This window comes from Condylura cristata, unplaced genomic scaffold (assembly GCF_000260355.1).
Source record: "Condylura cristata isolate star-nosed mole 26May11 unplaced genomic scaffold, ConCri1.0 scaffold00006, whole genome shotgun sequence".
Taxonomy (NCBI): domain Eukaryota; kingdom Metazoa; phylum Chordata; class Mammalia; order Eulipotyphla; family Talpidae; genus Condylura; species Condylura cristata.
The window spans coordinates 5,221,076-5,246,007 of record NW_004567107.1 but is presented as its reverse complement, the minus strand read 5'-3'; the positions used below and the strand labels follow the sequence as shown (position 1 = coordinate 5,246,007).

Below are 24,932 nucleotides of genomic sequence, written 5' to 3'. Positions count from 1 at the left end.
TGTGGGTCCCGGCCCATGTGTGGATCCCGGCCCGTGTCTGTGGATCCCGGCTCATGTGTGGATCCCGGCCCGGGTGTGGATCCCGGCCCTGTCTGTGGGTCCCGGCCCATGTGTGGATCCCGGCTCGTGTGCGTGGATCCCGGCCCGTGTGCGGGTCCCGGCCTGCGTGCGGGTCCCGGCCCATGTCTGTGCCATTGTCGCTGGCGGTGGCTTCCCGGCAAGGCAGACTCTCTGTCCTGGTGTCTTGAAAACTTCCTGGCTATTTTTACTTACTCCTCCAGATGAAGTTTGCAATCACTTTGTTGAGTTCCAGAACGGAGCCACTTAGGCCTTGGAGTGAGCGTGTGTTCTATTTATAGGTCCGTGGGTGAATGGCGTCTCCTTTCTTAGAGGAGAGACCCTGAGCTTTGTTTATGTCTTCCTTTTGTTTAGTGAAGTCTCGTAACTCTCTAACGTCTAGGTACTTGTCTCTCTCGCCAGTAGGCTCGTGGCGTCTCGCTCCTGGCTGGTTACTGTTTGGCTACAGGAAGTAGTTGATCTTCTGGCTGGATGTCGGATACTCTCAGGTTCCTCCTCAATCCAGTTTCATTCACTCCAAATCTAGAAATTCTGAACTTTTGCTCTGTGGCTGTCGTCCTCCCCTGTGTCAACACTGCGACAGACTTCTTGTGTTTCTCCTGATTTCTTTAGTCATTTCAATGAGATTGGGAGAGGGGAAGGCACGTGTGTGGGCCCAGCTCATCATCTAGAAAGCAACATCTATTTACGTACTTTAAAATGTCACTTCCCCACACACTTCGGCATCTCCCGGGCCCCCTCTGGCCCGCAGTTGCCTCTGGGGAATGTGCAGTGGGTTGATGACACCCTGGAACCCCGGGTGCCTCCCCTCCTGGCATCTGTGCCAGGGGCAGGTTCCCTGCTGCCCCCTCTGTTTTCATTTCCTTCTCCAGCCAGCCGTGCCGGACCCACCTCTCTCTGGGACAAGTCCCCTCCCTGCCGGGAGCACCAGCGGTGGCTGTGTGTCGGGGTGCAGGGTGTTGGTCAAGCCCGTGGGCATACTATTCTGCCGCCTGACAGTAGGGGACAGCAGCGAAGAGGAAGGCAAGGTGCTTGCTCCCCGCCTGGCTGCTGCCCAGGACCCCATGCGGGGCTCTGGCCAAGGCTGCTTGAAGCAGGCGATGGGCCCCAGCCCCAGGCCCTCCCAGGACCCCGAGCTTGATCTGCACCATGGGCTTTCACCTTCCTCTGCCTGGGGCCGTGCACAGGAGGGTGCAAGGGGTCAGAGGCTGAGGCCCAGGGGGCCATGCGTGTCCCCAGCAGCAGTGGGAGGAAGAGCCTGGCCCCAGCATGTGACCCTCGGGCACTTGTGCTGCAGCTAGGACAGTGTGGCCAGCGGGGGTGGAGGGCATGAGGGGCTGCCCTGGTGCAGGGCGGACATGCCCTTTCCTCGCTGACAGCCCTGAATGCCCTTCCTCAGGAGATGTTCCTGCACCTTAATGGGGCCACATGGCGGCTGCTGGGGCCTGTGCGCAGAGGTAGCTTAGATCGGGGTGGAGGTGACGGGGTGGGGGTGGGGCGAGAAGTTGGGGGGGAGCTTGGGCCGTGGGGTGAGGAGCGTCTCCTCTTCTCTTAATTTTGTGTTCTTTCCTATGTTCCTGTAATTTTCACACGTGCAAGTATTACTGTTAAAAAAGATTTATTTATTTGTGCATACAGAACTGGGGTACACCCAGAGGTGCAGGGGCGGTGAGAGGATCCACCAGAGACAGAGTGGGGAGCAGAACAGGCTGACTGATGAAGTGCACTGCTGAGGGGAGCAGCGGGGGGTCAGGAGAGGTCTGTCGCCATGTGGGTCACCTCCGGGCGGGGATTGAACTCATGCTGAAGTGGCTCTAGCTTCTTCGTGCATTTACCCACTGCGCCCCCAGGGAGGGCCACAAGTATTACTTTATATGTAATTCAGAAGTCTTTCTACTTGGAACCATTCCTCGCCCCCGGGCTGGACTTCCGGTTTCTGTGGACGAGGCTGGGCCTGGTTCCTTTCTGCCTCCCTGGTGTCGGCGTGCCTGTGGGTGGGGTGCCCAGCCAGAGCCTGCCCCAGGCCCCCGGGGGCCTCCTGGCCCTGGCCCGCCTCAGCTCCATCGACACAGGTGCTTCTGACCCAAGGAGAGGCCCTACTGGCCCGCTGTCCTGGCTGCTCCGTCCACAGCCGCCACCCCTCGTCGCGGGGAACCGCGGACACTCGGCCCCTTCCCGCGGCTGCTGCAAGCTCCCCGCCACGGAGCCCCAGCTGCTCTCGGCACCTGCATGCTGCGGTGCCTGTCCAGCTGTCGGGCTCCCGGCTTCTCTCCCCCGGGAGAGGGGAGATGCTGGCTGTAGGACATCTGGCAGGGATCAAGTGGGGGGGCACTGTAGTGCGTGATGGTGTTTCAAGCTGACAAGTGCTGACGTGGCCTGGGCCTCCCTGAAGGCCGCCAGAGGCTGCTACAAGCCAGGAAAAGAGGCTGGGCTGGGCGGGAGAGGGCAGGAGGTGGGGAGATAACAGCGCCGCCAGCCTGCACAGGGAGGGCCTCTCTCGAGCCCCAGGGTGACAGCTGCTCTGGGGAAGCCTTTCGCGGGCCCAGGACCCAGCAGGCTGCGGCTGTGGTTCTGAACGAGCACGTGTCAGTGAGTGTGCGCATTGTGAGCGTGTGCACGTCGGAAGTGTGCACGCGGTGAGTGTGCTGTGCGTGTGCACGCGTGGGTGAGTGTGCACCTGTGTGGTGACCCACTGCTCCTGAAGCGGCCAGACCCTGGGGGGGGAGCTGGAGACCCCCTTCGCCCCTGCTCACCTCATCAGCGCTTCCGTTGAAGACACCTAAGCCCCCGGCCGGGCTCGCAGGACGGCTGCTCCTGGCCTGGGCCTGGCTCGGGGCCGTTTCCCTGCCTGTCTGAGACACTTGGAAGAAATCTCTCCCCTGTAATTGAACATTCCTGCATGTGTGTATTTTCTTTGAAACAAGCTCTGGGAGCTCAGGCGGCCGCTGTTCTGTCTCCTCGGGAGGGTCTGCCTCGGGCTGTGTCTTATTTCCTGAACCTGGAGCCGGAAGCGGTCTGGCCACTTGGAAGGAAACCAGCGTCGCGTGTGGGGTTCCCTGCCCTTCTTCAGGAGCCCCCCACCTCAGACCAGACCCTGTTCCACGAAATGAGACGTGGTGGTTCTGTGGTTCTGATACGGCTGCCACGTTCTTATGAAATTACATCATGAGAATTGCCTTTTCCCTGGCAGTGTTTTTGGTTTCCAAGGAGGCAGCCTGAGCGTGTGTGTGTGTGTGTATGGGGGGAGAGGCAGAGGGTGACTGGAAAGATAGGGCGTGGGGGTGTAGATCGACGTGGCCAGACTCAGACAGCTGGTGCCCTTCCCTCTTGGATGGAAGGGCACCTTCCCCGCCTGGATGGGGGTGTGCCAGGGCAGATACATATAAATGTGTCACCCCGACAGTATAATTTAGTTCTGAGCCTCAGTGTCCTCTGTGAATTATTTATTTATTTATGCATACAGAACTGGGGTACAGGCCAGAGGCTCAGGGGCGGCGAGAGGCTTCACCAGAGACAGAGTGGGGGGGGGAGCAGTGCAGGCAGATCGACAAAGTACACTGCTGAGGGGAGCAGTGGGCAGGTCAGGAGAGGTCTGCCACGTGGGTCACCTCCTGGGCCGGGGATCGAACTTGCATTGAAGAGGCTGTGGCCAGCTTGCAGTGCTGAGCCATAAGGGAGGGCCCCTCTGTGAATTTTTAAAATGAAAGCATATACATCCTTAGTGAGAGCCAGAAATGGAGCGTCCACTTGGCTGTCTGAGGATGGTGGGGTTGTCTGCTGAGCAACTTGAGCACCTGTGGCCTGGCTCGACGCCTGGGGGGCGGGGCTTGGGAAGGGCTCTCCGGGTGGCTGACGGGTGGGGCGGCCAGCAGGCAGGTGGCTTTGCTGTGACGAGTGCCGCGGCGAGCTGGCCGGGCTTGCTGGCCACTGTTTCCCCAGTGTCCTCAGAGGGGCTCAGGCCCAGGGTGGGGTGAGATGCTGGCATGCGCACCGGTCTGGCCTCCCACCCGCGTGTGCTTGGAACGCCCTTGCCCGGGGTCCCACCCCTCGTTCTTTAAGGCCCAGCTCTGCGCCTCTCCTCAGCACTGTCTTCTTTGGCCCCGAGAGATGTTCCCCTTTGTTGGTGCTTAAGTACAGCGATCTCCCGAGAGCACCTGCTACCTGCGTCCTGCCCCCACTACGGGGGCCCCAGGGCCCTGCAGCTGGAGCCCGCAGTGCAGTGGCGGGGCCACCTCAGTAGCAGCACGTGGCTGTGAGGCCGTGTCTGTCCCGTCAGAGCAGCCGCGACTGAGCAGTGGCCCGGCCCGCTCCCCTTGCCGGGTGTCCCATCCACAAGTCTTGTCTGTTGCACCTCTGGCCCCTCCCAGTCCACCGTCGCGTGGCCGCTGCCGCCTTCGCTCACCCCGAGCTGGTGTTGCTGCTCCAGACCTCACGGTGGCCAGCGTGACTGCACACTACAGGGTCAGTGTCCCTCCGAACACCTTCTGCATGGAGGGTTCCCAGGGCACTTCCGTTGAAACCCACACTCCCCACGCCCTCGTGCTCTGGCCCAAGCCGGCCTGTCCACTGTCCTGGCCGGTTAAGCTGCAGGCTGCTGCCTCCATCAGGAGCTGCCGAGTGTGCGCGTCTCAGGGCCTTGCCCTTGCCGTTTCCTCTGCAGGGGCACTCTGGCTGGCTTTTTTGTTTGTTTGTTTGTTTGTTTTTTTAGTTTATGCATGCAAGAGCTGGGGTACAGGCCAGAAATACAGGGGTGAGAGGATTCCCCAGAGACAGAGTGGGGAGCAGAACAGGTGGACCCACTGAAACACACTGCTGAGGGGAGCCGTGGGAGACAGGAGAGGTCTGCTGCACCCTGTGGCGCAGCTCCCTGGCCGGGGATCGAACTCGTGCCCCAGTGGCTGGGGGCAGCCTCACAGTGCTGCGCTGTAACCCGCTGGGCCACCAGGAAGGCTCACTCTGGCTGGTTTTTATGCCGGACTCCTTTCTGGGGTTTTAGCTCAAATTTTGCTTCCCCAGCAGGGCCTTTCTCGACCACTCTGGCAAATTTCGTCTTCTCGATATCTGAGGTTCTCTTCCTTGTTCGCGGGTATTTCTGAGCCCGGCCCTGGAGGCAGGTTCCGCTCTGCGCCTGCTCGCTTCCAGCCCACAGCACCCGCAGCAGGTCCTGGGCCAGGCAGACCTGAATTTGGATGGGGAGAAATGAGATACCTATCTGCATTAGCTGCTAAAGGAAATCTAGCTCCTCTCCGTGGCTGACCCGACACGAATCACAGCAGCAGTGACAGTGCCAGGGACTTGGCCTCAATAGCAGTTACAGATTCTTTCACAACTCATAACAGTTGTGGGCATCTCGGGACGTTGCTGCTCCTAACTGCTTTGAAACCTATGAGGCCTAGTAACAGACCTTGTTATTTATTGGCATCATGAAGAAATACATGTATACCCTTACATGAAGAAATACATATATCAGATTACAAATTACTTAAAAAATAATTGAACTGCACTTTAATATAACTGGTTTCTTGGGTAATTCTGTGTGACTTCCCATGCAACTGTGTGTTTAAAACATCTCTGTAAGGGGGCTCAGAGGGCCTGTGGGCTGGGCTGGGCTCACCCCTTCTTGGGAGTCTGGCCCCTGCTGTGGGTGAGGGCGTGGCCAGGCCTCGAGGTGAAGGTGGCTGTGTGGGCCCCGGGAAAGGATGTTTCGTTCTGGTTGGGCCTATTATTTCTTCACATGTGAAATAGCACTTGTCTGAGAGTTGCTGCCCATAAATTAGGCAAGAATCGGATGGCAAGCAAGAGCCCCGTCTTTCTTTCCAGTTCGGGCGCCCAGAGGAAGCCTGGTGGGTGACAAGCATTGTCCTCTGGCGGGCTGGGGCCTGAGGTGGGGTCTCCTGCAGAGGAGCCCGCACTTGGAGCCTGGGCTGTCTGCGCCCGGGCCTGGTGCCCCGGTGGGAGTCCCCTTCCAGCCGTGAAGGCCTGTGGTCACACAAAGCCCCGCGCTGTTCTTTAACACGTGATTTTTGGTCTGTTTTAGGAAAAGAGATTAGGCGCAGTGGGCAGAACAGCAGCCACTGTGGCCAGGGACTCGCCTGGGCTGCCCAGGCGCGCCTCACCTTTCTCCCCGGGGCTCTTGAGAGCCGCCATCTCGGCGGCTGTGCGTCGGTCGTCCGGGCACGGCCCGGGAAGGGCGTCCGGTGGGCCCCCGTGGGCTGTGATGACGAGAGGGGTGGCGCCTGGTCGCCCCGTCTGTGTCTGCGCAGACGCTTGCTTTCTTTTTGTCTAGACAGATACCTGGGGGAAGAAATCCTGGGTCACTGGGGGAGCTAGCGCTGACTTTCTAGAAACCGCCAAATTATTTTTCGAAGTGGCTGTGCCTTTTACCTCCGGCCAGCGTCGTGTGAAGGTCTCACTGCCCATGTGGCTGTGGCACTTGGCGCTGCCCCCCCCTTACCTGGACCTCCCTGGGGGTGGAGGGGTTGTCGCCGTGGCTTAGGTGGGCCCCGGTGGCCCTCCTCTTAGTAGCCCCTCGGTGTCTTCGCTCGCCAGATGTCTAGTTGACCGTGTGGGCTGCCTTTGGGATCTGTGTGACCATGGCCCTCGGGACTGGCGGGCCTGCCTCTCCCAGGACACCAGGGTACAGCTGCGTGTCCAGCGCACCCCTCTGGCCTGCCGTGACAGGGGTCTTGACCTGCCCACTCCGATTTTCCTTGAAGCCCGCAGACCTGTGGGCTGCATTTCGCCAGGAAGCCACCGAGCTGCGATCTTTGAAGGTCCCCTACCCAGTGCAGCTTTCTCCCAGGGGTGGGATCACGTAGACTTTGAAGGCAGGTGTTCACGAGCCCCTTTGCCTTGCAGGTCTTCTCCAGACAGGTAATGCCACCGACAGAGGCCGTCCTGAAGCTCCCTGCAGCCCGGAGACTATGTACAAGAGGAATGGCCTGATGGCTAGCGTGCTGGTGACCTCTGCCACTCCACAGGTACGGAGGCTGCTGCGGGGCGGACCGTGGGCAGGGGGTGGGCTCCTTCCAGCTGACCCCAGCCCGCCGGCTGGTGCAGAACAGGGCTCCAGGCCTCCGTGAATGCCGCCATTCTTAGCTCTCGCAGGGCCCCCGCTGTGAATTATTTATTTATTTATTTACAGGCCTCCGTGAATGCCGCCATTCTTAGCTCTCGCAGGGCCCCCGGCCACGCCAGGCGTGAGATTTGGGAGGCCGTCAGCCCTGCAGAGCAGCGTGCGTCTGAAGTCGCTCTCTTCAAAGAAACACAAATACCTGCCCTGCCCGGTCCAGTCATAGCAAGTGCCACATTCCGTTTTGGTGGCAAGAAGGGATCAGACCTTTCCCAAGAAAAACTGTTGCTGATTATAAATAAGTCACACATTCCAGAGTGAAGTCAGACAGAAGTGATTCCAGCTGGCCCCGCGCTCTTATTTACCTTGCTCAGTAGGAAATGGCTGCAAGGACTGGTGGTCTGAGAGTGGCTGGCCAGGCCCTGCCCTGGGGTTTGGGAGTTTGCTTTCCACGCGTGGTGGGGGGGTGCATGTCATCCGAGGCCAAGGTGCCACCTTGCTGGACGCGTCCAGCTTGGCTCCGGTGTGAGTTGGCAAGGCGGTGCTCAGCGCCCTGGGCGCACGAGGCCCGGAGCGGGACTTCTGAGGGACCAGCTGGAAATTCACAGGACTGACTTCGTATGGACCTTTAAAGCGTGATAAAAATTCCTCCCTTTGATTTCTGGTCCTGAAAGCGCCCTTGCGCGTGTGCCACTGAGCACCCCCGAGGCCACCGTAGAGGTTTCGGTACAGTCGACTCATCAGCCACATCACCTCTGATCAGTGTATCCGGCACCTTCCGGCGCATCCGGCCCCTCATGCGTGTGCATGCACTCGGGGCAGAGGCAGTGGGGCATGTTGCCAGAATGTCCCATCCAACCTGGACCCAGAGTGGGCTCTCGGGGAGGCAGGCTTGGGTCTCCAGATAAAATTCACGCTGTCTAGGAAGACTTCCTTTTCTGGTCTCTTTCTGTGTGTATGTGTGCAAGGGTGTGATGTACGTGCCCACGTGGGCCTGCTCTCATCTGCGCATGCCCAGAACACGTGAGTACTAATCAGTATTTGTTAGTGAAACGTTTGTACGCTGCTGTCCGACTCGGCTGCTTGCTGTGCACCATGCGCGCAGCCTCTCGCAGTCTTGCAGTCACCCCACCAGGGGTCTCCTGCGGCTTCCCCCAGCAGACAGACCAGGAGACAAGGGTGGGGGGTCACAGCCAGCCCCAGGCCCATGGGCGGGCACCTAGGCGAGCCCGCCGCACGCCCGGGGAGGCGGCCCTGCCCTCTGCCTCAGCCACGTGGAGGTGCGGGGTCAGGGCGGGCGCCTGCCCGGGGCGCGCCTGAGGCCGAGCGGCAGGGGATGGCCCGCTGCGGAGCGTTGGGGACCGGGCTTGTCACGTGAGTCTTCTGGGGAGAGCGGCCCACGGTCTCCTGCCCGCCAGGCCAGGCCCCCTGCAGGCGCCGAGGGGCAGCACCCTGGGAGAGGGCGCCGTGGGCCACCACACGCGCGCTCAGCCACTTCACAGGCGACAGGCCGCGGCGAGCTGACGTCACCCCGCGGCGAGCGGCACGTGCAGCTGCGCCGGCGCGCTGAGGCGGGCGGCTGACGCGGCCGGGCTGGGCACAGTCGGCTGTTTGTGAGGCTGCAGATGACACAGGCCCATTGAAGTCTGCAGGCTGCAGCTTTCACTCCTCCTTTAAACCTCATATTCTCAGTTGTTGACTGTTGGTTTCCCTCACTGGACTAAAAACACTCAGTTTCCAGTAAGATTGCAAAGTTTTTCCAGATATAGCCATTTTGGAAAGAGTGAAATAAAGAGGAATTAATAAAAGCATATTCTCTAAATCCTGGTCCAAGATGTTGCGGTTGATGGAAACCACAAAATCCCTCTTCATGGGTTGAGACGAATAAAACCATTTATGAACCGGGTACACTTTTTGGGTGGTAATCTCGATTGGGTCCCTGAAGTAGAATTTGCTGAAATTAAACAAAATTGAACAGAAGGTATGTTCAGCCCTCTGGGGCCCCCACAGTGTTGGGTTTCTCTCAACCGGCCACATTTGGGGAGTTTTCCTCGTGTTTTTACGGGAGACCCTCGCCTTCCATGCAGGGCTCGTGCGGTTCTTCCTAACAAGGACCCTGCTAAATATAGCTGCGATGCCAGTCTCCACAGCCAGCCGGTTACCTCTCACCTCATCAACCAGCAGGCTTTGCGTTCCAAGTGGCCCGTACATGAAATAGGTCCTAAGAGCCAGGTTAACATTTTGGGTAATAATTTCCTGCAGTGACTTCAAGTAGAGAGGGGGGAAAGGTGAAACCAGGTAATGCTTGAAAGGCAGAACGGACGCCCTCCTCGGGCCGCCGGGCCGCGAAGGCCCCTCCTGGCGGCAGGAAGAGCGCGGTGTCTTCCCTCTGCCACCGCCCCGCCCCCAGCACCCCTCTCCCACACGCAGCTGGGACCCAGTGATGCAGATCCGGGTTCTGGGCCCAGGTGGGCCCAGAACTCTGCTGCCCTCCTCTGCTCTCACCTTCCCAGCTGAGCGGTCTGCGTCCCCCCGCGGGCGGCCACTCGGCCAGCCGCTGCTCAGGCCCCCTCCCTCTCGCCCACAGGGCAGCAGCAGCTCAGACTCTCTGGAGGGCCAGAGCTGCGACTATGCCAGCAAGAGCTACGACGCTGTCGTCTTCGACGTCCTGAAAGTGACTCCCGAGGAGTTTGCTGTAAGTAGCGGCCGGCGGGCGGCCGGGCAGCGCGGCGCGGCAGTTGCTGAGCCGGGGGTTTCTGCTCAGGCCCGGACAGCTCCCTGCCCCGCAGCTGGGCACTGCTGACCACAGTGTCCTGTGAGCTGCGGCCGGCGGTCAGTCCAGAGCTCGGCCACTGGGAAGCTGCGCAGCGCACGTGAGGAATGGCCGCAGGGAGTGGGCCGCGGCCCGGTTTCCAGACAAGGCGCCATCTGCAGCGTCGGCAGCACGCTGGCTCCTGCGGCCGTCGTGAGGGAGGGCCCAGACGCGGTGCTTACCTAGTGGGACCTGCCTGCCCGCACAGCCAGACATCACTTCCTGCAGCTCCTGGCTGTGAGCTTCGAGGGATCAATAATTGGGATTTAATTGTTCTCCTCCTAACATTTTTGCGTGGTACTATTACTTGGATGGTTTTTGTGATGATAACTGTTTAAAGATTGTTTCTCCTCCCCCGGGTGGATCTGCTGGCCCAAAGGAGGGGCCGTTCCTGGGTGTGGCCGAGTTGGCTCCTGGTTTTGCCATAACTTGGTTTCTTCCTCTTTGCAGCTGGGGGCCCAGTGGGGGTGGGGGGTGAGGAGACATTGGCTCCGGGGAGACCTTGAGCCTAACTCCAAGACTGTCCACGCTGTCCCTGCAGACCAGGCAGATGTCCTGCCTCGCCTTGGCCGGCCCTGCTCCTTGCTGTGGCCCCACTCCCTGCCACTGGTTCCTGCCTCTCCTCGGTGCAGGCTGCGGAGTTCTGTCAGAATTGGTGAAGCTCTGGCGGCTCAGTCACACTAGAGTGAGATTCCCAGATTCCGCCAGAGAAGTTCCCCGGGGCCTGGCCAGCACCCTCCTCCTTACCTCCCGCTCCCCGGCGTGCACTGCCTCCTCCTCCTCCAGACCCACCTGGGCTCCCCTGCCTCGGGGCTGCGCCTGCTCTGCAGCCCCATGGCGCGGCTCCCTTGTCTGTTCCGAGGCTGCTCAGCGGCCAGCCCCTGCAGAGGACGCCGGGCCTACCTGGGGCCCCACGGCTCTCGCTCCCCGTCCTGCCCTGTTTTCTTCACATCCCCCTGGAATGAAAACCCCCCAGTAGAGCCGCCGACTTGCTCATTGCGCTTCCCCAGGGCCGGAAGGTGCCTTGCTCGTGGTCAGGGCCAGTAAAGACACGGTGGTGGCAGAGAGAATTCAGCCCTCAGGACAACCTGATGACACAGAGGACTAGCTCCTGCTTTTCTAAGAAAGTTTTTTTTTTTTTTTTTTTTTTACCCTGGATCATCTAGCCAGGTGTGGGCAGAGCCAGGTGTGAAGCCTCTGCCTCCTGATGACGCACCTAATGTCGGAGGCTGGCGATACCTGTTTGAAAACTCCTGCTAGGCCTGGGCCTTATGCTAAATGTCTCACTTGCATCGTCAGTTCACTTTACACAACAGCCGCAGAAGTTAGGTGTAATTTTCAGTTTGCAGATGAGCAGGTCAGCAGTCAGCGAGGAAAGTCACCCCTCAGGGTCCAGAGCGGGTCGCGGCGCCCGAGACCAGAGCGTGCCAGTAGCGGCAGAGCCGAGCCTCATCTGCCGTCTGACGTCTCTGGTAGCCACATTCAAAAAATAAAGAGGTGAAATTACTTTTAATAAAATACTTAGTTTAGCATACCCAAAATATTATCAATTCAACATGGAAGCAACAGAGTCATGGAGGCACCTCGAACCCTTTTCTCGTAGCATGTCTTCAAAGCTCACAGCTCCTGGGCTCCAGCGCGGGGCTGCCTGTGGCCGGAGCTGCCGTGGGGGCCGTGGGCTGGGCTGCTTCTCCACCGGGAACTTCGTGGGCCGTGTCGCCTGGTGGTCTCAAAGGCACACAAGAACTGGGGTACAGGCCAGCGGTGTGGGGCGAGTGAGAGGATTCACCAGATACAGAGTGGGGAGCAGAACAGGCAGATCCACTGAAATGCACTGCTGAGGGGAGCAGCGGGGAGACAGGAGAGGTCTGCTGCGCCCTGTGGGTCAGCTCCCTGGCCGGGGGTCAAGCTCGTGCTGCAGTGGCTGTGCTCTAACCCCTGTGTCACCAGCAAGGCCCCTGCTTACTGCATTTTTAAGAGTGGCTGCCCGGCTTCTTGAAGGGAATGAAGAGATAATGAGCTTAGGAAGGCCCTTGGCAGTTCGTGTGGGGCTGTGGGTGGCTGCCCCGGGGGCACTGCTGTCTGGCAGGACTCCCTGGTGAGGCTGGAGCCGGCTCTCCTGGCCGCAGCCCCTGAGTGTTGCTCAGTGGCCCAGGCCAGTTTTCGGAGGCTGGGAGGGCTGCGGGGAGGGTGGCCAGAGCCGGGGGTCGGTGCTGGCGTTTGGCTGCCCCGCCGGAGCCGGCGTGTCTTTAGCTTCTATGTGAAGCCAGGTCTCCTGGCAGCACTGGTCTCTGGGGACGCTGAGCTGCAGATGCTGGAGCTGAACCGGACCACCTAGTATCTTAGGTGGTGCTCAGTGCTGTGAAAGAAATTAGACAGAGACACAAGGCCACAAAAACAGCACCTAAATGCTCTGCGAAGACAGCGGTGGCAGCAGCATAATCGTTTGCTCCCTCTGAACCAAAACACCCACAACAACTAGATGCAAACCCTGGGATCTGTGACGATCTTTGCAGTAAGGCCAGACTGCAGGTTGTCTCTTCAAACCCATAGTGCCTGAGGCTGGGGAGACCCCACCGACCGCAACAGGACCCGCAGAGTGCGTGCGTGTGCAGAGAACACGGGGGTGAGCGTGGGGCAGGTGGCAGAGTTGGGGGTAGGGGCTTCGCAGTCGCCAGCCGGTGTCCCTGGCGGTCAGCAGCTCAGGGTGACAACAGCAGTTGAACTGGAAGGACTGTGACCCCCCCTACCCCCTTCCCCCGCAAACTGTGCTTGAGTGGAGAGACCTGTGACCAGCCCAGGAACCTCCTGAACCCCACCAGCCAGACTCAGCCCAGGACGTGCCCCTCCCAGGGGCTCAGGATGGGCAGGTGGGCTCAGGATGATCGGGGTAGGGAGCGACGCAGCTAAGGAAAGTCGGTCTCCGTCCAGGTTTATGCAGGCGTTGGCGTCTCAGCACCTCTGTCCCGGGGTGCGGCGGGGGACCGGCACGAAGGAGCGCTGTAGCTGGAAGCCTGCTCTGAGCACTTGGCCTCCCAGTGTTCGGGAAAACCAGTTTCACATAAAACCAGTGACGGGAAGTTACTGATGTCACGTGTCCCTAAGTTATAAGTGTAGGTTAGAGACGCCCTGGAGACGATGAAAGCATGTCAGAAAGTCGAGAACTGTAGTTCTCCATTTTAAAATGAGCTCACACTGCAAGGCATGAGCAACATCAGTAGGAAGCAGAAAAATCTCAGAAACGAGGACTCCACTGGCGAACAGGCTCCAGGGAAAGGGCGTGGTTAGCAGGAGCCTGGGAGCCTGGCGGAGCGGGCCAGCCCATCCCTGCCAGAGGTGGGAGGCCGGCGAGCGTGGTGTGTGGAGGTACATGGCAAGGGGATGGCCGCAAAGGCCTTCTGGATGGAGGCGCAGCAGCGAACATATACAAAAGCTTCGTTACTTTTCTCAGTGATAATTCTGGCGGTGGTAGCACTAGTGTTGCCATTCTGAGGTTAAGTAAATGAGGAGTTACGGGGTACAGCAGTCCTAGCATATCTTGTGTCCGTGAGGCCAGGAGTTTTGACAGGGAAGAATAGAGATCCAGATGTAATACAGAAGAGGTTAAGTCAGGGAGAAGACTTTAAATTGGAAATACCAAATGGATTCCAGATCGTGGTCTTGAAATATCAGCAATTATTAAAAGAAGCCAGGGCTTCCAGAGAACAGACAGATTGCAAGTCTGGGACAGCAGATGTTCAAGGCGAGCCTGGCTCCTCTCCCCACTACTGGCGAGGGAGTGGACAAGCCTCTCCAGGGTCTTCACAGAGAGCCCGGGAGCCCACCGGCCGCAGCACCTGCTGTCAGAGGACAGGACGTCCATTAGAAGGGGTATCTGTGCCCATGATCTAGACTGTCAATCCGGGGCTCACTGGTGGATGTTGACAGGAAGTTTATTGTCTTAAAAACTGAAAATAGAAGGGCAAAATATTCACCATGTGTTCTGCCTTTTACTTTTTTAAAAAGAGATTTACTTATGCATACAAGAACTGGGGTGCAGGCCAGAGGTGGGAGTGGTGGTGAGAGGATTCCCCAGAGACAGAGTGGGGAGCAGAACAGGCGGAGCTACTGAAGTCCACTACTGAGGGGAGCAGCGGGGAGACAGGGGAGGTCTTCTGTGCCCTGTGGGTCAGCTGCGCCCTGTGGGTCAGCTCCCTGGCCGGGCGGTTGAACTCAGGCTGCAGTGGCTGCGGACAGCTTGATAGCTGAGACGTTAACCCCTGCGCCACGAGGGAGGCTCATCCACCTTTCACTTTTGGTGAGGGAATGTGTCTCTTTATTTAATTAGTTCAGTTAATAAATGGAAGCATATGTTATAGTTGAAACACTGTCATCTGGTAACCCAGTGAGTTAACAGGCCTGAGCAGAGAGCACCTTCCGCTGCTGGCCTCACAAGAGAGAGCTGTGCCCGCCACTCCAGTCCTGCCAGAGGGGTCAGTGTGTATCTGATTGAGTCTCGGGGTCCTCCTTGCCAAGTGGAGAAATAGCATGGACCAAGAACTCGCGGGCCTGCACCCCACATGTGGGGAACACAGAGGTCACCACACACTAGAGAAAGCAAAGGGCTGGAGAGACTTAAAAATACACAGAAACGTCCTCAGCAACACTGTGATGTGTCGGTTATAGGCCCTTGGTGATAAAATTATAAAGAAACTTGAGGAAGGCCAGGTTAGGGGGTACATTTCATAGGAAGGAGAAACTTAACCCTGGGATGAGGCTCACGGAGTGCCTGGGGGGCTCTTTTTGTGTTGATCTGGCCCTCGGAACCATTTGCAGGTGCCCTCTGGTCGTGTTCAGCTCAACCACATTGTGCACAGCTAGTCTCCAGGCTGTTTTCACCTTGTCAGCCCGAAACTCGGCAGCCCATGAAGCAGCTGTCCCCTGCAGCAGCCCCCCCATCACCATGAATGTCCCCCTTTCCTCACCTCACAGAGGCGGAACCATGCGGTGTTTGTCTTTTTGCGACTGGCTTGCTTTACTCAGCGCAGTGCACCCCGGCTCAGCCTGCGCCAGGACTCCCCTGCTTTTCAAGGCGGAAAGACTCTCTGCAGAGTGGGTGTGCCCCATTCTGCTGGTCTCCCGGTTTGTTGGTCCGGGGCTGTTTTTTGACCTGGGCATGGCTACATTGTGTTCATGTACAATAAGCTGAGCGACCGGGCATTTACCTACCACTGAAAGTTGCTTTCACTAAATGTGTGCTACTTGACAGTAAAAAGGGATTTAAAAGGTCCTCACTGGTTTACGGGGAGTGCCCCACAGCCAGGCCTCAGTCTTCTTCAGCGACTGAAAGAGGGCAAGACTGCTGGGCTTGTCTTTTTCAGCTGGACCATGGACATCCTTCCAGGTCAGTAAGTGTAGGTTGAATTCACTGTTTCAAATGTCTGCGTAATATTCTCAAGCCCGGATGTACCATAATTTTGGTCAACAAATCCCTTAGTTGGCCATTAAGGTCAAGCATAGATTTTTGCTGCTATAAATAAGGACATAGTAAGCACCTCCATTTACACCTGTATCTCCAGGTAGCTGTCTGTGTGACACGCCTGCTGGTGGCGCTCCTGACAGCCGTCCTTTGCTTCTGTGGCACAATGGTGTGCTCACTGCACTTTCCAGGAGACGTTATCTAAATACCAGACATGATCCTGGATCAAGATAAAGTCGCTATAAAAAACAGTATTTGGATAACTAGCAAGAAGTGGACCAGACCGGAGGGAACGCCACTGTACCAGTGCTCGACCTGAATGTAGCAACTTCGTAGTAATTTCACCATTCTTTAAGATGATGAGCTTAGCAAATCACAAGTATTTATGGTGAAAAGTTGCAATATTGGCGTTTTCTGATGGTTCAGAAAATATGTATCCTGCAAATTAGCGATGAAGCGAATGAAATGAGTGGTGCTGAGTGAGCGGTATAGAGCTCGCTGCAGGTTTCTGGCAAGTCTGGCGTTTTTTAAAGATGGAAAGTCAGACTCTTCCTGGGCTAGACCCCTTCCCAGGAGCAGAGCCGTGGCAGCACCCTGCCCTGCTGGCCCGGGCGGATGGCGACTGCTGTCCCTCTGGCTCATGTGCACGGCTGACTGCAGGTCTGAAATTGGGGCCTGGGCGCCCCGTGGCCTATGGCTTGGGGCGCAGAGGCAAGTAGGAGTCCACAGAGCTGTCACTCGTCCCCAGCTCTCCCAGCCTGCCTCGGTGGAGCCACCTCAACGCAGGTGGAAAGACGCCTTGTACGAGACTCGCCTGGTTGTCAGGCTGCTTTGGTTGGGGGCTGGGGGAGCCCTGCGCTAAGGTGGGGCTGCAAAGGGCGGGTCCAGTCAGCCACGCCAGAGGGGAGAAGTGCTGCCTCCAACACAAACAAAATGAAACGCTGTGACCTGGGGGACGGCACCTGGTCACTTAGTCACATGGCCCCCCCCCCCCCGCTGCCTTGGGGCCACACGGTAAACTGCTCCTATAGGTCTGTCTGGGCTGCAGGCTTCATGTCTGCAGGGCCACTTTGTGGTACGTGGGCGCTTGTCCAGTGACTGGATTTTAGGGCCCCTGGGCGAGGAGGAAGGATCAGATGAGAACTGGGTCAGGGTCAGGACACAGCGCCAGGTGGCACGCTTAACTGGACATTGTGCATGAAGACTCCTTTCCACGGGTGAGCAGAGGCCGTGACTGCGTGCTCCGCCGTTGCCTCACGCTCCGTCTTTGCTGCTTTGGAAGCGAGTCTCTGTCCTGACCCTTCCTGTCCAGCACCCAGGTGCATCCCGGGGAGGGCAGGGCCGCTCTCCAGGACTGAGCGCCAGCTGTGAGAAGGGACAGGCCGGAGGACACCCACACCCCACTTTGGCAAAGCTGCCTGCGGGGGAGTGCCCACACTCCCCGTTTGGGACGCAGCGGCCTCTCGCACCGAGCCTGTCTTTCTAGTGGTGTCGTGACTTGACCTCGGTGTCCAGAGGTTTCTTGCTCGGGACGCTGCGTTCTGGTCAGCTGAGTGCTGGAAACGGGAGAGGCTCTCCTGGAAGCCCTCAGTTGCGAGCTTGGGACCGGCTGTCCAGTGTAAAAACACCTGAGCACTTTTCCTAACTTTTAGTTTGAGCAAGTGTCAGAATGTTCAAAACTTGGGCCAAAAAGAAATGTAAAGTCAGTCTTTTAGCAGATCTTCTGGGGACTCAGTGGCGAGCCCTGGCCTCAAGGGCAGGATGGACCGGAAGCGGTTCCATTTCCACGTTAGCAGACTTCCGGTTCCGTGCCTCTGCCCTTGCACACTCCTGCCTGTGCTCCAGAGGGGAGTTCCAGGGCCCACTGAGCTCTCAGCCCAAACCTTCCGTTTTTACAAGGCCTCTCTGTTCCCCAGGTTGGCAGAATCAGTCCTGAGGTGACGAGCACTTGGCGGGTCTGGCAGGAGAGGTGCCAGTCTGTCGGCCCTTCTGCCCAGAACGTCTCTCCACCAGGTAGCTCGAGGCCAGGCGCCCCGCCTTCGGGTGGACTCTCCGCCCTCCCAGCTCAGGCTGAGCCACTCTGCTGCTGTCGGTGCCCCTGCGGGTGGGACCGGGGTGGGGGAGCCAGGGTGGGGGAGCCAGGCTTCCCATGCCGCCCGATTCCTGATGCTGCCGTCCGCGGAGCTCCCCCAGAGGCACCTCTGTAACTACAAAGAGCACCTGCCCCTGGGAGGAGACAGCAGGCCTCCCCTGGAGCCGCCCGCCCACCTACCTGGTCCGCTTCGGCCTCAGTCCTGCACTTCTCGGGAGTCCAGCAGCTTTGGGCCAGCTTTACATTGTGCCCAGAGGTGACCAGCCACTGTGTGCACCCAAGCCCCTGACCAGTCACTGGTGACAGACGTGCGCTGCCATTTTTCTCCAGAGGACTCATGACATGAACCTGTTTTTTTTTATTACAAAAGTTTATTTTTACATCATTTTGCACATTTTTTTTCCATCTCGATTGTAATCCCCGCGGGTTTCCCATCACCAAATCACCCCTGTGCCACCACCATAGTCCCGTGCATTTCCCTCCCTTCCCCCCCCCCCTGTTTTTTATCCCATTCCCCACTCCACCGCCACAAAATGTCTCTGGTCTATGGTTGTTCATTATTTTTGTTATTTTCTCGCCTGGCCCATTATACTCCTGCTATGAGTGAAACCATCCGGTATTTTTCTTTCTCTTTCTGGCTTATCTCACTAAGCATGATCTTTTCCAGCTCCATCCAAGTTGCTACAAAAGACATGTGTTTCTCTTTTTTGGTTGCTGAGTAATATTCCATTGTATATATGTACCACATCTTTCTAATCCAGTCATCTACTTTTGGGCATTTGGGCTGCTTCCATGTTTTTCCAATTGTAAATAAAGCAGCAATAAACATGGGGGTGCAGGTATCTTTTTCAATCAGTGTTTTTGTGTCTTTTGGGTAGATACCTAGGAGTGGGATTGCTGGGTCGTAGGGAAGCTCCATGTTTAGCAGTTTGAGGAACCTCCAGACAGTTTTCCATAGTGGTTGTACTAGTTTGCATTCCCACCAGCAGTGCAGGAGAGTTCCTTTTTCTCCACATCCTCGCCAACATTTGTTGTTGCTAGTTGTTTGAAGATGTGCCATTCTCACTGGGGTGAGGTGGTATCTCACTGTGGTTTTAATTTGCATCTCCCTTATGACGAGTGATTTTGAAGAACCTGTTTTTTTTTTTAAAGACGATATTTGCTGACCGGATGCTACCACCTTTATTCTTTGATACATGGGCTTTCAAATAAGCTTGTGTGTTGTTGGAACGTGGGCCCTTGTACGTGGCTTCTCTTGTGCCGAAACACATAGTATGCACCTGTGGGTAAGCGTGTGCGCACTGAGTGCGTCGCCCAGGGGCAGCTACTCTGTTCTCGTCTTGAATCCTCACAGGGGCCTTTACGGTGGGAGCGGTCACCCTTTCCTAGAGGTGGCGCCGAGACTGGGAGAGGTCAGGTCGCGTGTCAGACAGTACTGCGGTGAAGCCCCTGTGTCCAGACAGCCTGTGCCTCATGGATGCCAGTGCCCACTGTGGCCCAGTGGCCCGCCCAGTGGCCAGGGCTCCATTCCCGGCCTGACAGCGCAGGCCCGGGGCGGTGCCAGCTGGAGCGTGTCCGCCTGCCGGCAGGGATGCTTCTCTTACGCCGGCCACGTGCGCTTTGGCGCTACGAGAGCAGCCTCCTCCTCTGTGATTGTAGTAAGACTTTGGGCTGCTCACTCTAGCTGTGGTGCAGGCGTGGTTCTTCTCATCGCCAGCTTTTCAAAAACAGTAGGAACATCATGGCCATTTGCTATAAAAGTTTCCACATGCGTGCTCTCCTCGTCTGTAGTTATCTCGCAGTGGCTGGTCGGGTAAACAGCTGGTGGGCCAGTGCGGGCCTCGGCGCAGCGCGGACTGGCCTCCACCGTGTCATTTAGAGGAGCCACAGACTTCAGAAGAAATACGCAATCACTCTAAGCCACAACTGAAAGAAATTTAAATTTAGAGTAATAGATAGTTTAGCATTCTGAATTTTTATATTGTGTTTACAACTTTTTAAAATAACAAGAGTAATTCATGCTTGACATAAAAATTCAAATAGGATAAAAATATCCCTACTGAAAGGGATCCCCTCGTCTGGGACCACCTCCCGGGCTGAGACTGCCGGTTCTTAAATTGCAAGTTCACCTTATACTCAAGAAAAAAGAGTTGGGTCAAGAGTTACAAGAGGGGGCCCTCCCTGGGGGCGCACGTGGTTAGAGTGCAGCACTGCAAGCCATCCATGGCCGCTGCAGCACGGGCTCGATCCTGCCAGGGAGTGACCCGTGTGGCGCAGCAGACCCCTGCTGTCTCCTCACTGTTCCCCTCAGCAGTGGATTTCAGTAGCTCCGCCTGTTCTGCTCCCCACTCTGTATATGGTGAACCCTTTTACCCCCATCTCTGCCTGCACCTCAGTTCTTGTATGCATGAATAAATTAATCTTTTTTTTTTTTTTTAAAGGATTTACAGGAGGCACTTGAGAAAGGGAACCGATTTTCTAGTCTATCGATAGATTATTTCCAGGGGTAATACAGTATTAAAGAGTGTTGTTACTCCGTAGATTCAGAGCGACCTGGCCGTAGCCGGGCTTGTGTGTGTTCTAATCCCGCTTCTTCTCTGTTGCAGAGCCAGATCACGCTCATGGACATACCTGTGTTTAAAGCCATCCAGCCGGAGGTCTGTACCTTGTCCTTTGTCCTCTCCTTCCGACGCCGTGGCTGGGAAGAGCGTCTGGCCAGCCCCCGCAGCGTTCCTCTCTCCACGTTTCCAAATGCCCATTACTGACTCTCACGCCCATTAGCGAGCACGCAGGGCCTCCCCCTCCTCCACATGCTGGTGTCGGGCGCCGGCTGTCGGGGTTCATCAGAGAATGTCCCTGCGCCGGGCCCATGCTCCAGGGCCGGGGTGGGGCCCGGAGCAGCCTCCAGGCCTGAGCCGGGCCCCCAGAAGAGGGGTGAAGGGAGGGTCCCTAGAGAGCTCGCTCTTTGTGGACCCCACGCGCTGAGTGCTGCCCACCTTCTGTGTTTGGGAACTAGTTGCCACCGCAGCACACATAATCACACTGAAATATGTGCACTTCTGGAAACGGCATAGTCAAGAAAGAGAAAAGTTGATTTGGGTCTTTAAAGAAAAATGTTTAGTAACTTGCTGATAACGGGGTTTCCTGGTTCTTTTAGTCATGGTTGTTTTTTGTTAGGAGTAAGAGAGGTCCGTTTTCAAAGGAGCTGAATAGGCAGAAGAGGGATTAACTAGGCGGAGAAAGGGCCCTTCCCAGAATCCGTGGGCAGGGGTTCAGGGCCCGGACACTTGCCTCTGCTTTCTCTCCCCTCCCTCTGCCGCCTTTCCTGCCTGTCTGTGTGGTCCAGCCACTGATCCCCATTGAGGCCACTGTTCTGGATGGCCACCAGCGACTCGTTCAGCCCAGCGTGTCACATGTCCCGCTCTGGCCCAGGCGTCTGAGGCCAGGAGCGTGTGGCTGGTACAGCGTGCAGGGGGGAGGGGACCAGCGCTGTGAGTGGAGTGCAGGGAGAGGGGGGTAGGCATGGCAGATGGGGTCTGCTGGCACCATGGTGTGAGTTCTGGGTGCTCTTAGCCTAATGCCCTCCCTGACAGAATCGCCCCTGTTGAGACTTTGAATAAAGCGGCCTCCCTTTATAGAAAGCCGGACTCCGGGAGCCGGAGTCAGCCCTGCAGCTGAACAGGAGGAAGCAGTATTGTAGCTGTGCCCAGTACTTGTATGGAGATGTGGCGACGATTTGTTTACGTCAGCGGTGTGAGTGTGATGGTGCGTGTGTGTGCACATATTGGCGTTTTGTTTTGAGGAGCAGCACTTTGCTTCTTTGAATTGGCTGCCTCCCACTCAGTTCGCGTCCGTCGTGGAATACCTGCCGCTCCTCATTTTTAAAAAGAAGCCCACTGCCAGTTGGAGCCTTTCCGGGGAGCAGTTGTGTGATCGTCACCTGAGTTCTCAGCTGGTGCCACTTCTGATCGTGCCCAGCTTAGCTCTGACTGGGAGCAGTTTGGATATTTGCATCTTGAGCCTCTGTCTGAGCCGCACTGGGAACACCCCTGAACCTGAAGCTGTGTCTGTGTGTGCCGGGGGATGGGGGTGCAGTCTGGGCCGATGGTGGGCGGGAGCCGGAGGCGCCCTGGGGGCACGAGTCGTGACTGCCTCGACGTCCCTGTGCCGGTAGCTGTGGCTTGTTTGGCCTGAGCCAAGGCGACACTACGGTGGGTGACCTGAGCCTCACCCAAAGGCTGAGTTCCAGCCGGACCTGGTTGACCCCTCACAGCCCGCCCCCCCAACCCCCCGGGATCAGCGAGACTGTGGTCACTTATGGCCAGGGGCACGAGCTCATTGTGGTGAGTGAGACCGAGGGCTTCTGTTACACCACGTCATCTTGTGGAAACCTACCATAATAGCATCCTTTCTGACCCAAATCCAGCGTCACAGGCTGTTAACTCCCTCGAATTTCATATGCATATTTTTACACTGATAATTTTGGTGTCCAACAGCATGAACTACTTGATTTTTTGCATTACCCCATTAAAATTTTAAACAGCATCAGCGTTACTGCTAACCAGAGTGCTGGTTAAAGCTGAACATTTCTTTGCAGTTCTGTTTGTCTTCAGTTCCTTTCCTCACGGTCTGTCCCTGCCACTCACCTACCCAGGTGGCCTCCCCCCAGGTTCCCCAAAGTCTTTGGGAGCACCAGGCCAGAAGGAAGAGGGTAACACTCACTCGGTTCTGAGGTTCCGTCTCCTGAGGCTCCTGTGTCACCCCGGCGCCTGGGGCTTCGTGGCCGCTCACCTGTGGCCCACCGAGTACAGGATGCGTGAGCCTGCGGGGGAGGTGCGGGAGCTTCTCTGTGTGGAGGCCGTTGCCGAGGGAGCCCTTCCGACAGCAGGGACCCGGGACCGGGGTGCCTGGCCGTGGCTTCTGCTGATTTCCGCAAGGGCTCCGTCTCAGGGTCGGCGAAGCCAGGCAGAAGCGCTGAGACTGGCGGAGAGCAAGCTAAGTGCGAGCGAGCGCGGGGCCGAGCTGCCTGCTGCCGGTGACGGGGCCAGTTTGATGAGCAGTCGGCGAGTCGTGCAACAACGGCTTTGCGGCCTGAAGCTCACCGCCATGTGTCGCGTGCAAGCTGCAGCCTGGCCCCTTGGCTCCGCGGCGAGTGGACAGGGGGCCTGGGTGACTCCTGGCGCTGGACGGCCCGGCGAGGTCTGTCGGAGGGGCGCTGTCCCCACGCGGCCTGTCCGGCCTGAGTGTGCGTCTGCAGCCATGGCCGGGGAGGCCTGCCTGGAGCCTGGCATCTGTCCAGGCCGAGCTGGCCGGTCCAGTGAGCCGCAGCGTGAGTGGCAGCGTGGGCCCGGTCTGCCTGCCTGGGTGGTGTCCTGCCTGCACCCTCCCTTGCTCTCACGTTGGGCTGGCTCCCCTTCTCTTTGCGCTTTAATTTTCTCACATGTCGGTTGGGGGAAATCAAGAGTTTTCGTTGTGCCTGAGGTGCTGAGTTCCCGCTGACTGTGGCTGTTGTCTCCCCGGCGCCTGAGACAGCACCTTCGTGGAGCCTGCGTGGCAGCCAGTGGCCACAAGGAGGCCGCATGGCGAAGGGCTCTGCGCGTGGGGCCTTCAGGCGCGGGCCAAGGTCCAGATGAAGACGTAACCCTGGTGCCGTGGAGGCTCTGTGGGCCTCCAGCAGGAGACGGCCAGACGGGCCGCCGGAGGTGGAAGGCCCCCCCTGCTCCCCCCCCGGCCCTGTGACGAGTTGCAGTTCAGGGAAGGTACCGCTCGTGGCTTCAGGAGCTTGGCCCTCTGGCCTTGGTCTGGATGCTGATCGCTGCTCTGAAGAAGCAGGCATTCCAGAAAGCCGAGGTCAGTGTTGGACGGCGGACAAACCCTGTGTGTCTTTGCTGCTCCTTGGAACCCCAGCGTTTGGCTCTGCGAGAAGGGAATTGTGTTGCCAGTAAGCAGTTATTTGTAAAGAGGAGATTGGTTCCACTGACATCATAAAACCTCATCGGGTCACACGCTGGGCAGTTCTCTCAGACCGTTTCCCTCTGCTCCCCATGCTGGCCTGGCCTTGCCCCTCTCCTCACCTCTCTCACCTCGACACTGCCCCAAGCTGCTCTGGCCTGGCCCTGCCCTGCCTGGAGCCCTCCGTGGCTCTCCCACTGCCCCTCGGGTGCAGACCTGGCTCCTTGACCGGCCTGCCAGGCCCTGGGCAGTGGCCAGCAGCAGCCCGCAGCCCCAGCCCGGCCCACTGCCCCACACTGCCCGGAGCTCGCGCTTAGCACTGGACTTCTCTCGACCTCTGCGCCTCCCTTTGCTCAAAGAACAGAAGTGGGCATGGGGGGTGCCCGTACCTGGGGCCAAGGCAGGGAAGGCAGCGGGTGGCAGGCCCCGGAAGCCGAGCTGCTGCCTGTCGTCCCGCTCCCCTCTGCAGCCCTTGGCTCTGTCTGCTGCAGCGGCTGCGCGTCTCAGAGGGCACCGAGTGGAGGAGGGCTCCCCAGCCCCTTCCCGGGGGCACAGAGCAGAGGCTGAGCCCCTCTCTGGACCCCAGAAAGCTCTGCCTAAAGGCCGGGACAGAACCCGGCCAGCGCAGTTCTGACCAGTGACGCTAACACTCGCAACTTCCAGACTCATTTTTGCTCCATTCTTGAGTGTGGACATGACATTAGTGCTGGTTAGAAACCAAATTTCCTTTTAAATGAGTTAATAACACGAAACAGAACCTTTGGGGAACAGCTGCTTATGTCCATGGGGACTTGGCGCCTGGTGGTGATTTTGTCTGTAAGGAAAACGGAGTGGGCTTGGACTCTTGTTGCAGAAGCGACTGTGAGTCCGGGCAGTTCTGTGAGATGGGGCGACAGCGGCCCCCGAGACAAGCCCCTTCCCCTCCTTGTGCCGCCTTTTCCTTACCTGTAAGATGGACACGATGCCCCCCGCCCCGTGGTGTGAGGGTTGGAGGAGGCTGTCCGGCAGACAGCCTGGCACACGGCAGAAACTCGGCTGTTTTTTCTTCTCTTTCGAAAGAAGTCAGGGATGTAATAGAAGAACAGGCTGTGCTGAGTGTCGAGCTGACGGGTCCGGGCCAGAGTGCTGAGGGTGGGGGTCCCTCTGGCCCTGCTCCTCGGACCCCACCCACAGCAGGCCAGCCGTTCCTTCTGTGACTTGAATGAATGAGAGGCAGATGGAAAAGCAGCGGCTGCACTCTGAAGAAAGAGTGACCTGTGTGACCGTGTTCAGGTTGTTTAATCCGTCCCTGTTTCCATGTCTGAAAATGGGCGATAACGTGGCCACCTCAAAACTGGGATGTGAGGGCTGTGTGAGCTTTCTTCACCTTTTTGAGGCAAGTTGCTGTATACTAAACTGTGCACAGTAGCAGCAACAGTGTGGGATGGGGTATTCCCGTGGCGCCATCATCAGATCGGAGAGGAGACAA

General features: G+C 57.9%; 1 protein-coding gene across 1 annotated transcript in view; it reads left to right on the top strand.

The window, feature by feature from the left end:
- The window catches only part of RALGPS1 (Ral GEF with PH domain and SH3 binding motif 1), a 188,019-nt gene that overhangs the window by 7,275 nt on the left and 155,812 nt on the right, over positions 1-24,932 (top strand). The window contains exons 2-4 of the mRNA XM_012721334.1: positions 6,937-7,058; positions 9,738-9,845; positions 20,119-20,169. Of these exons, the coding sequence (XP_012576788.1) occupies positions 7,002-7,058; positions 9,738-9,845; positions 20,119-20,169 (216 nt within the window). The 5' untranslated portion in view covers positions 6,937-7,001. The remainder of the gene's footprint in view (positions 1-6,936; positions 7,059-9,737; positions 9,846-20,118; positions 20,170-24,932) is intronic.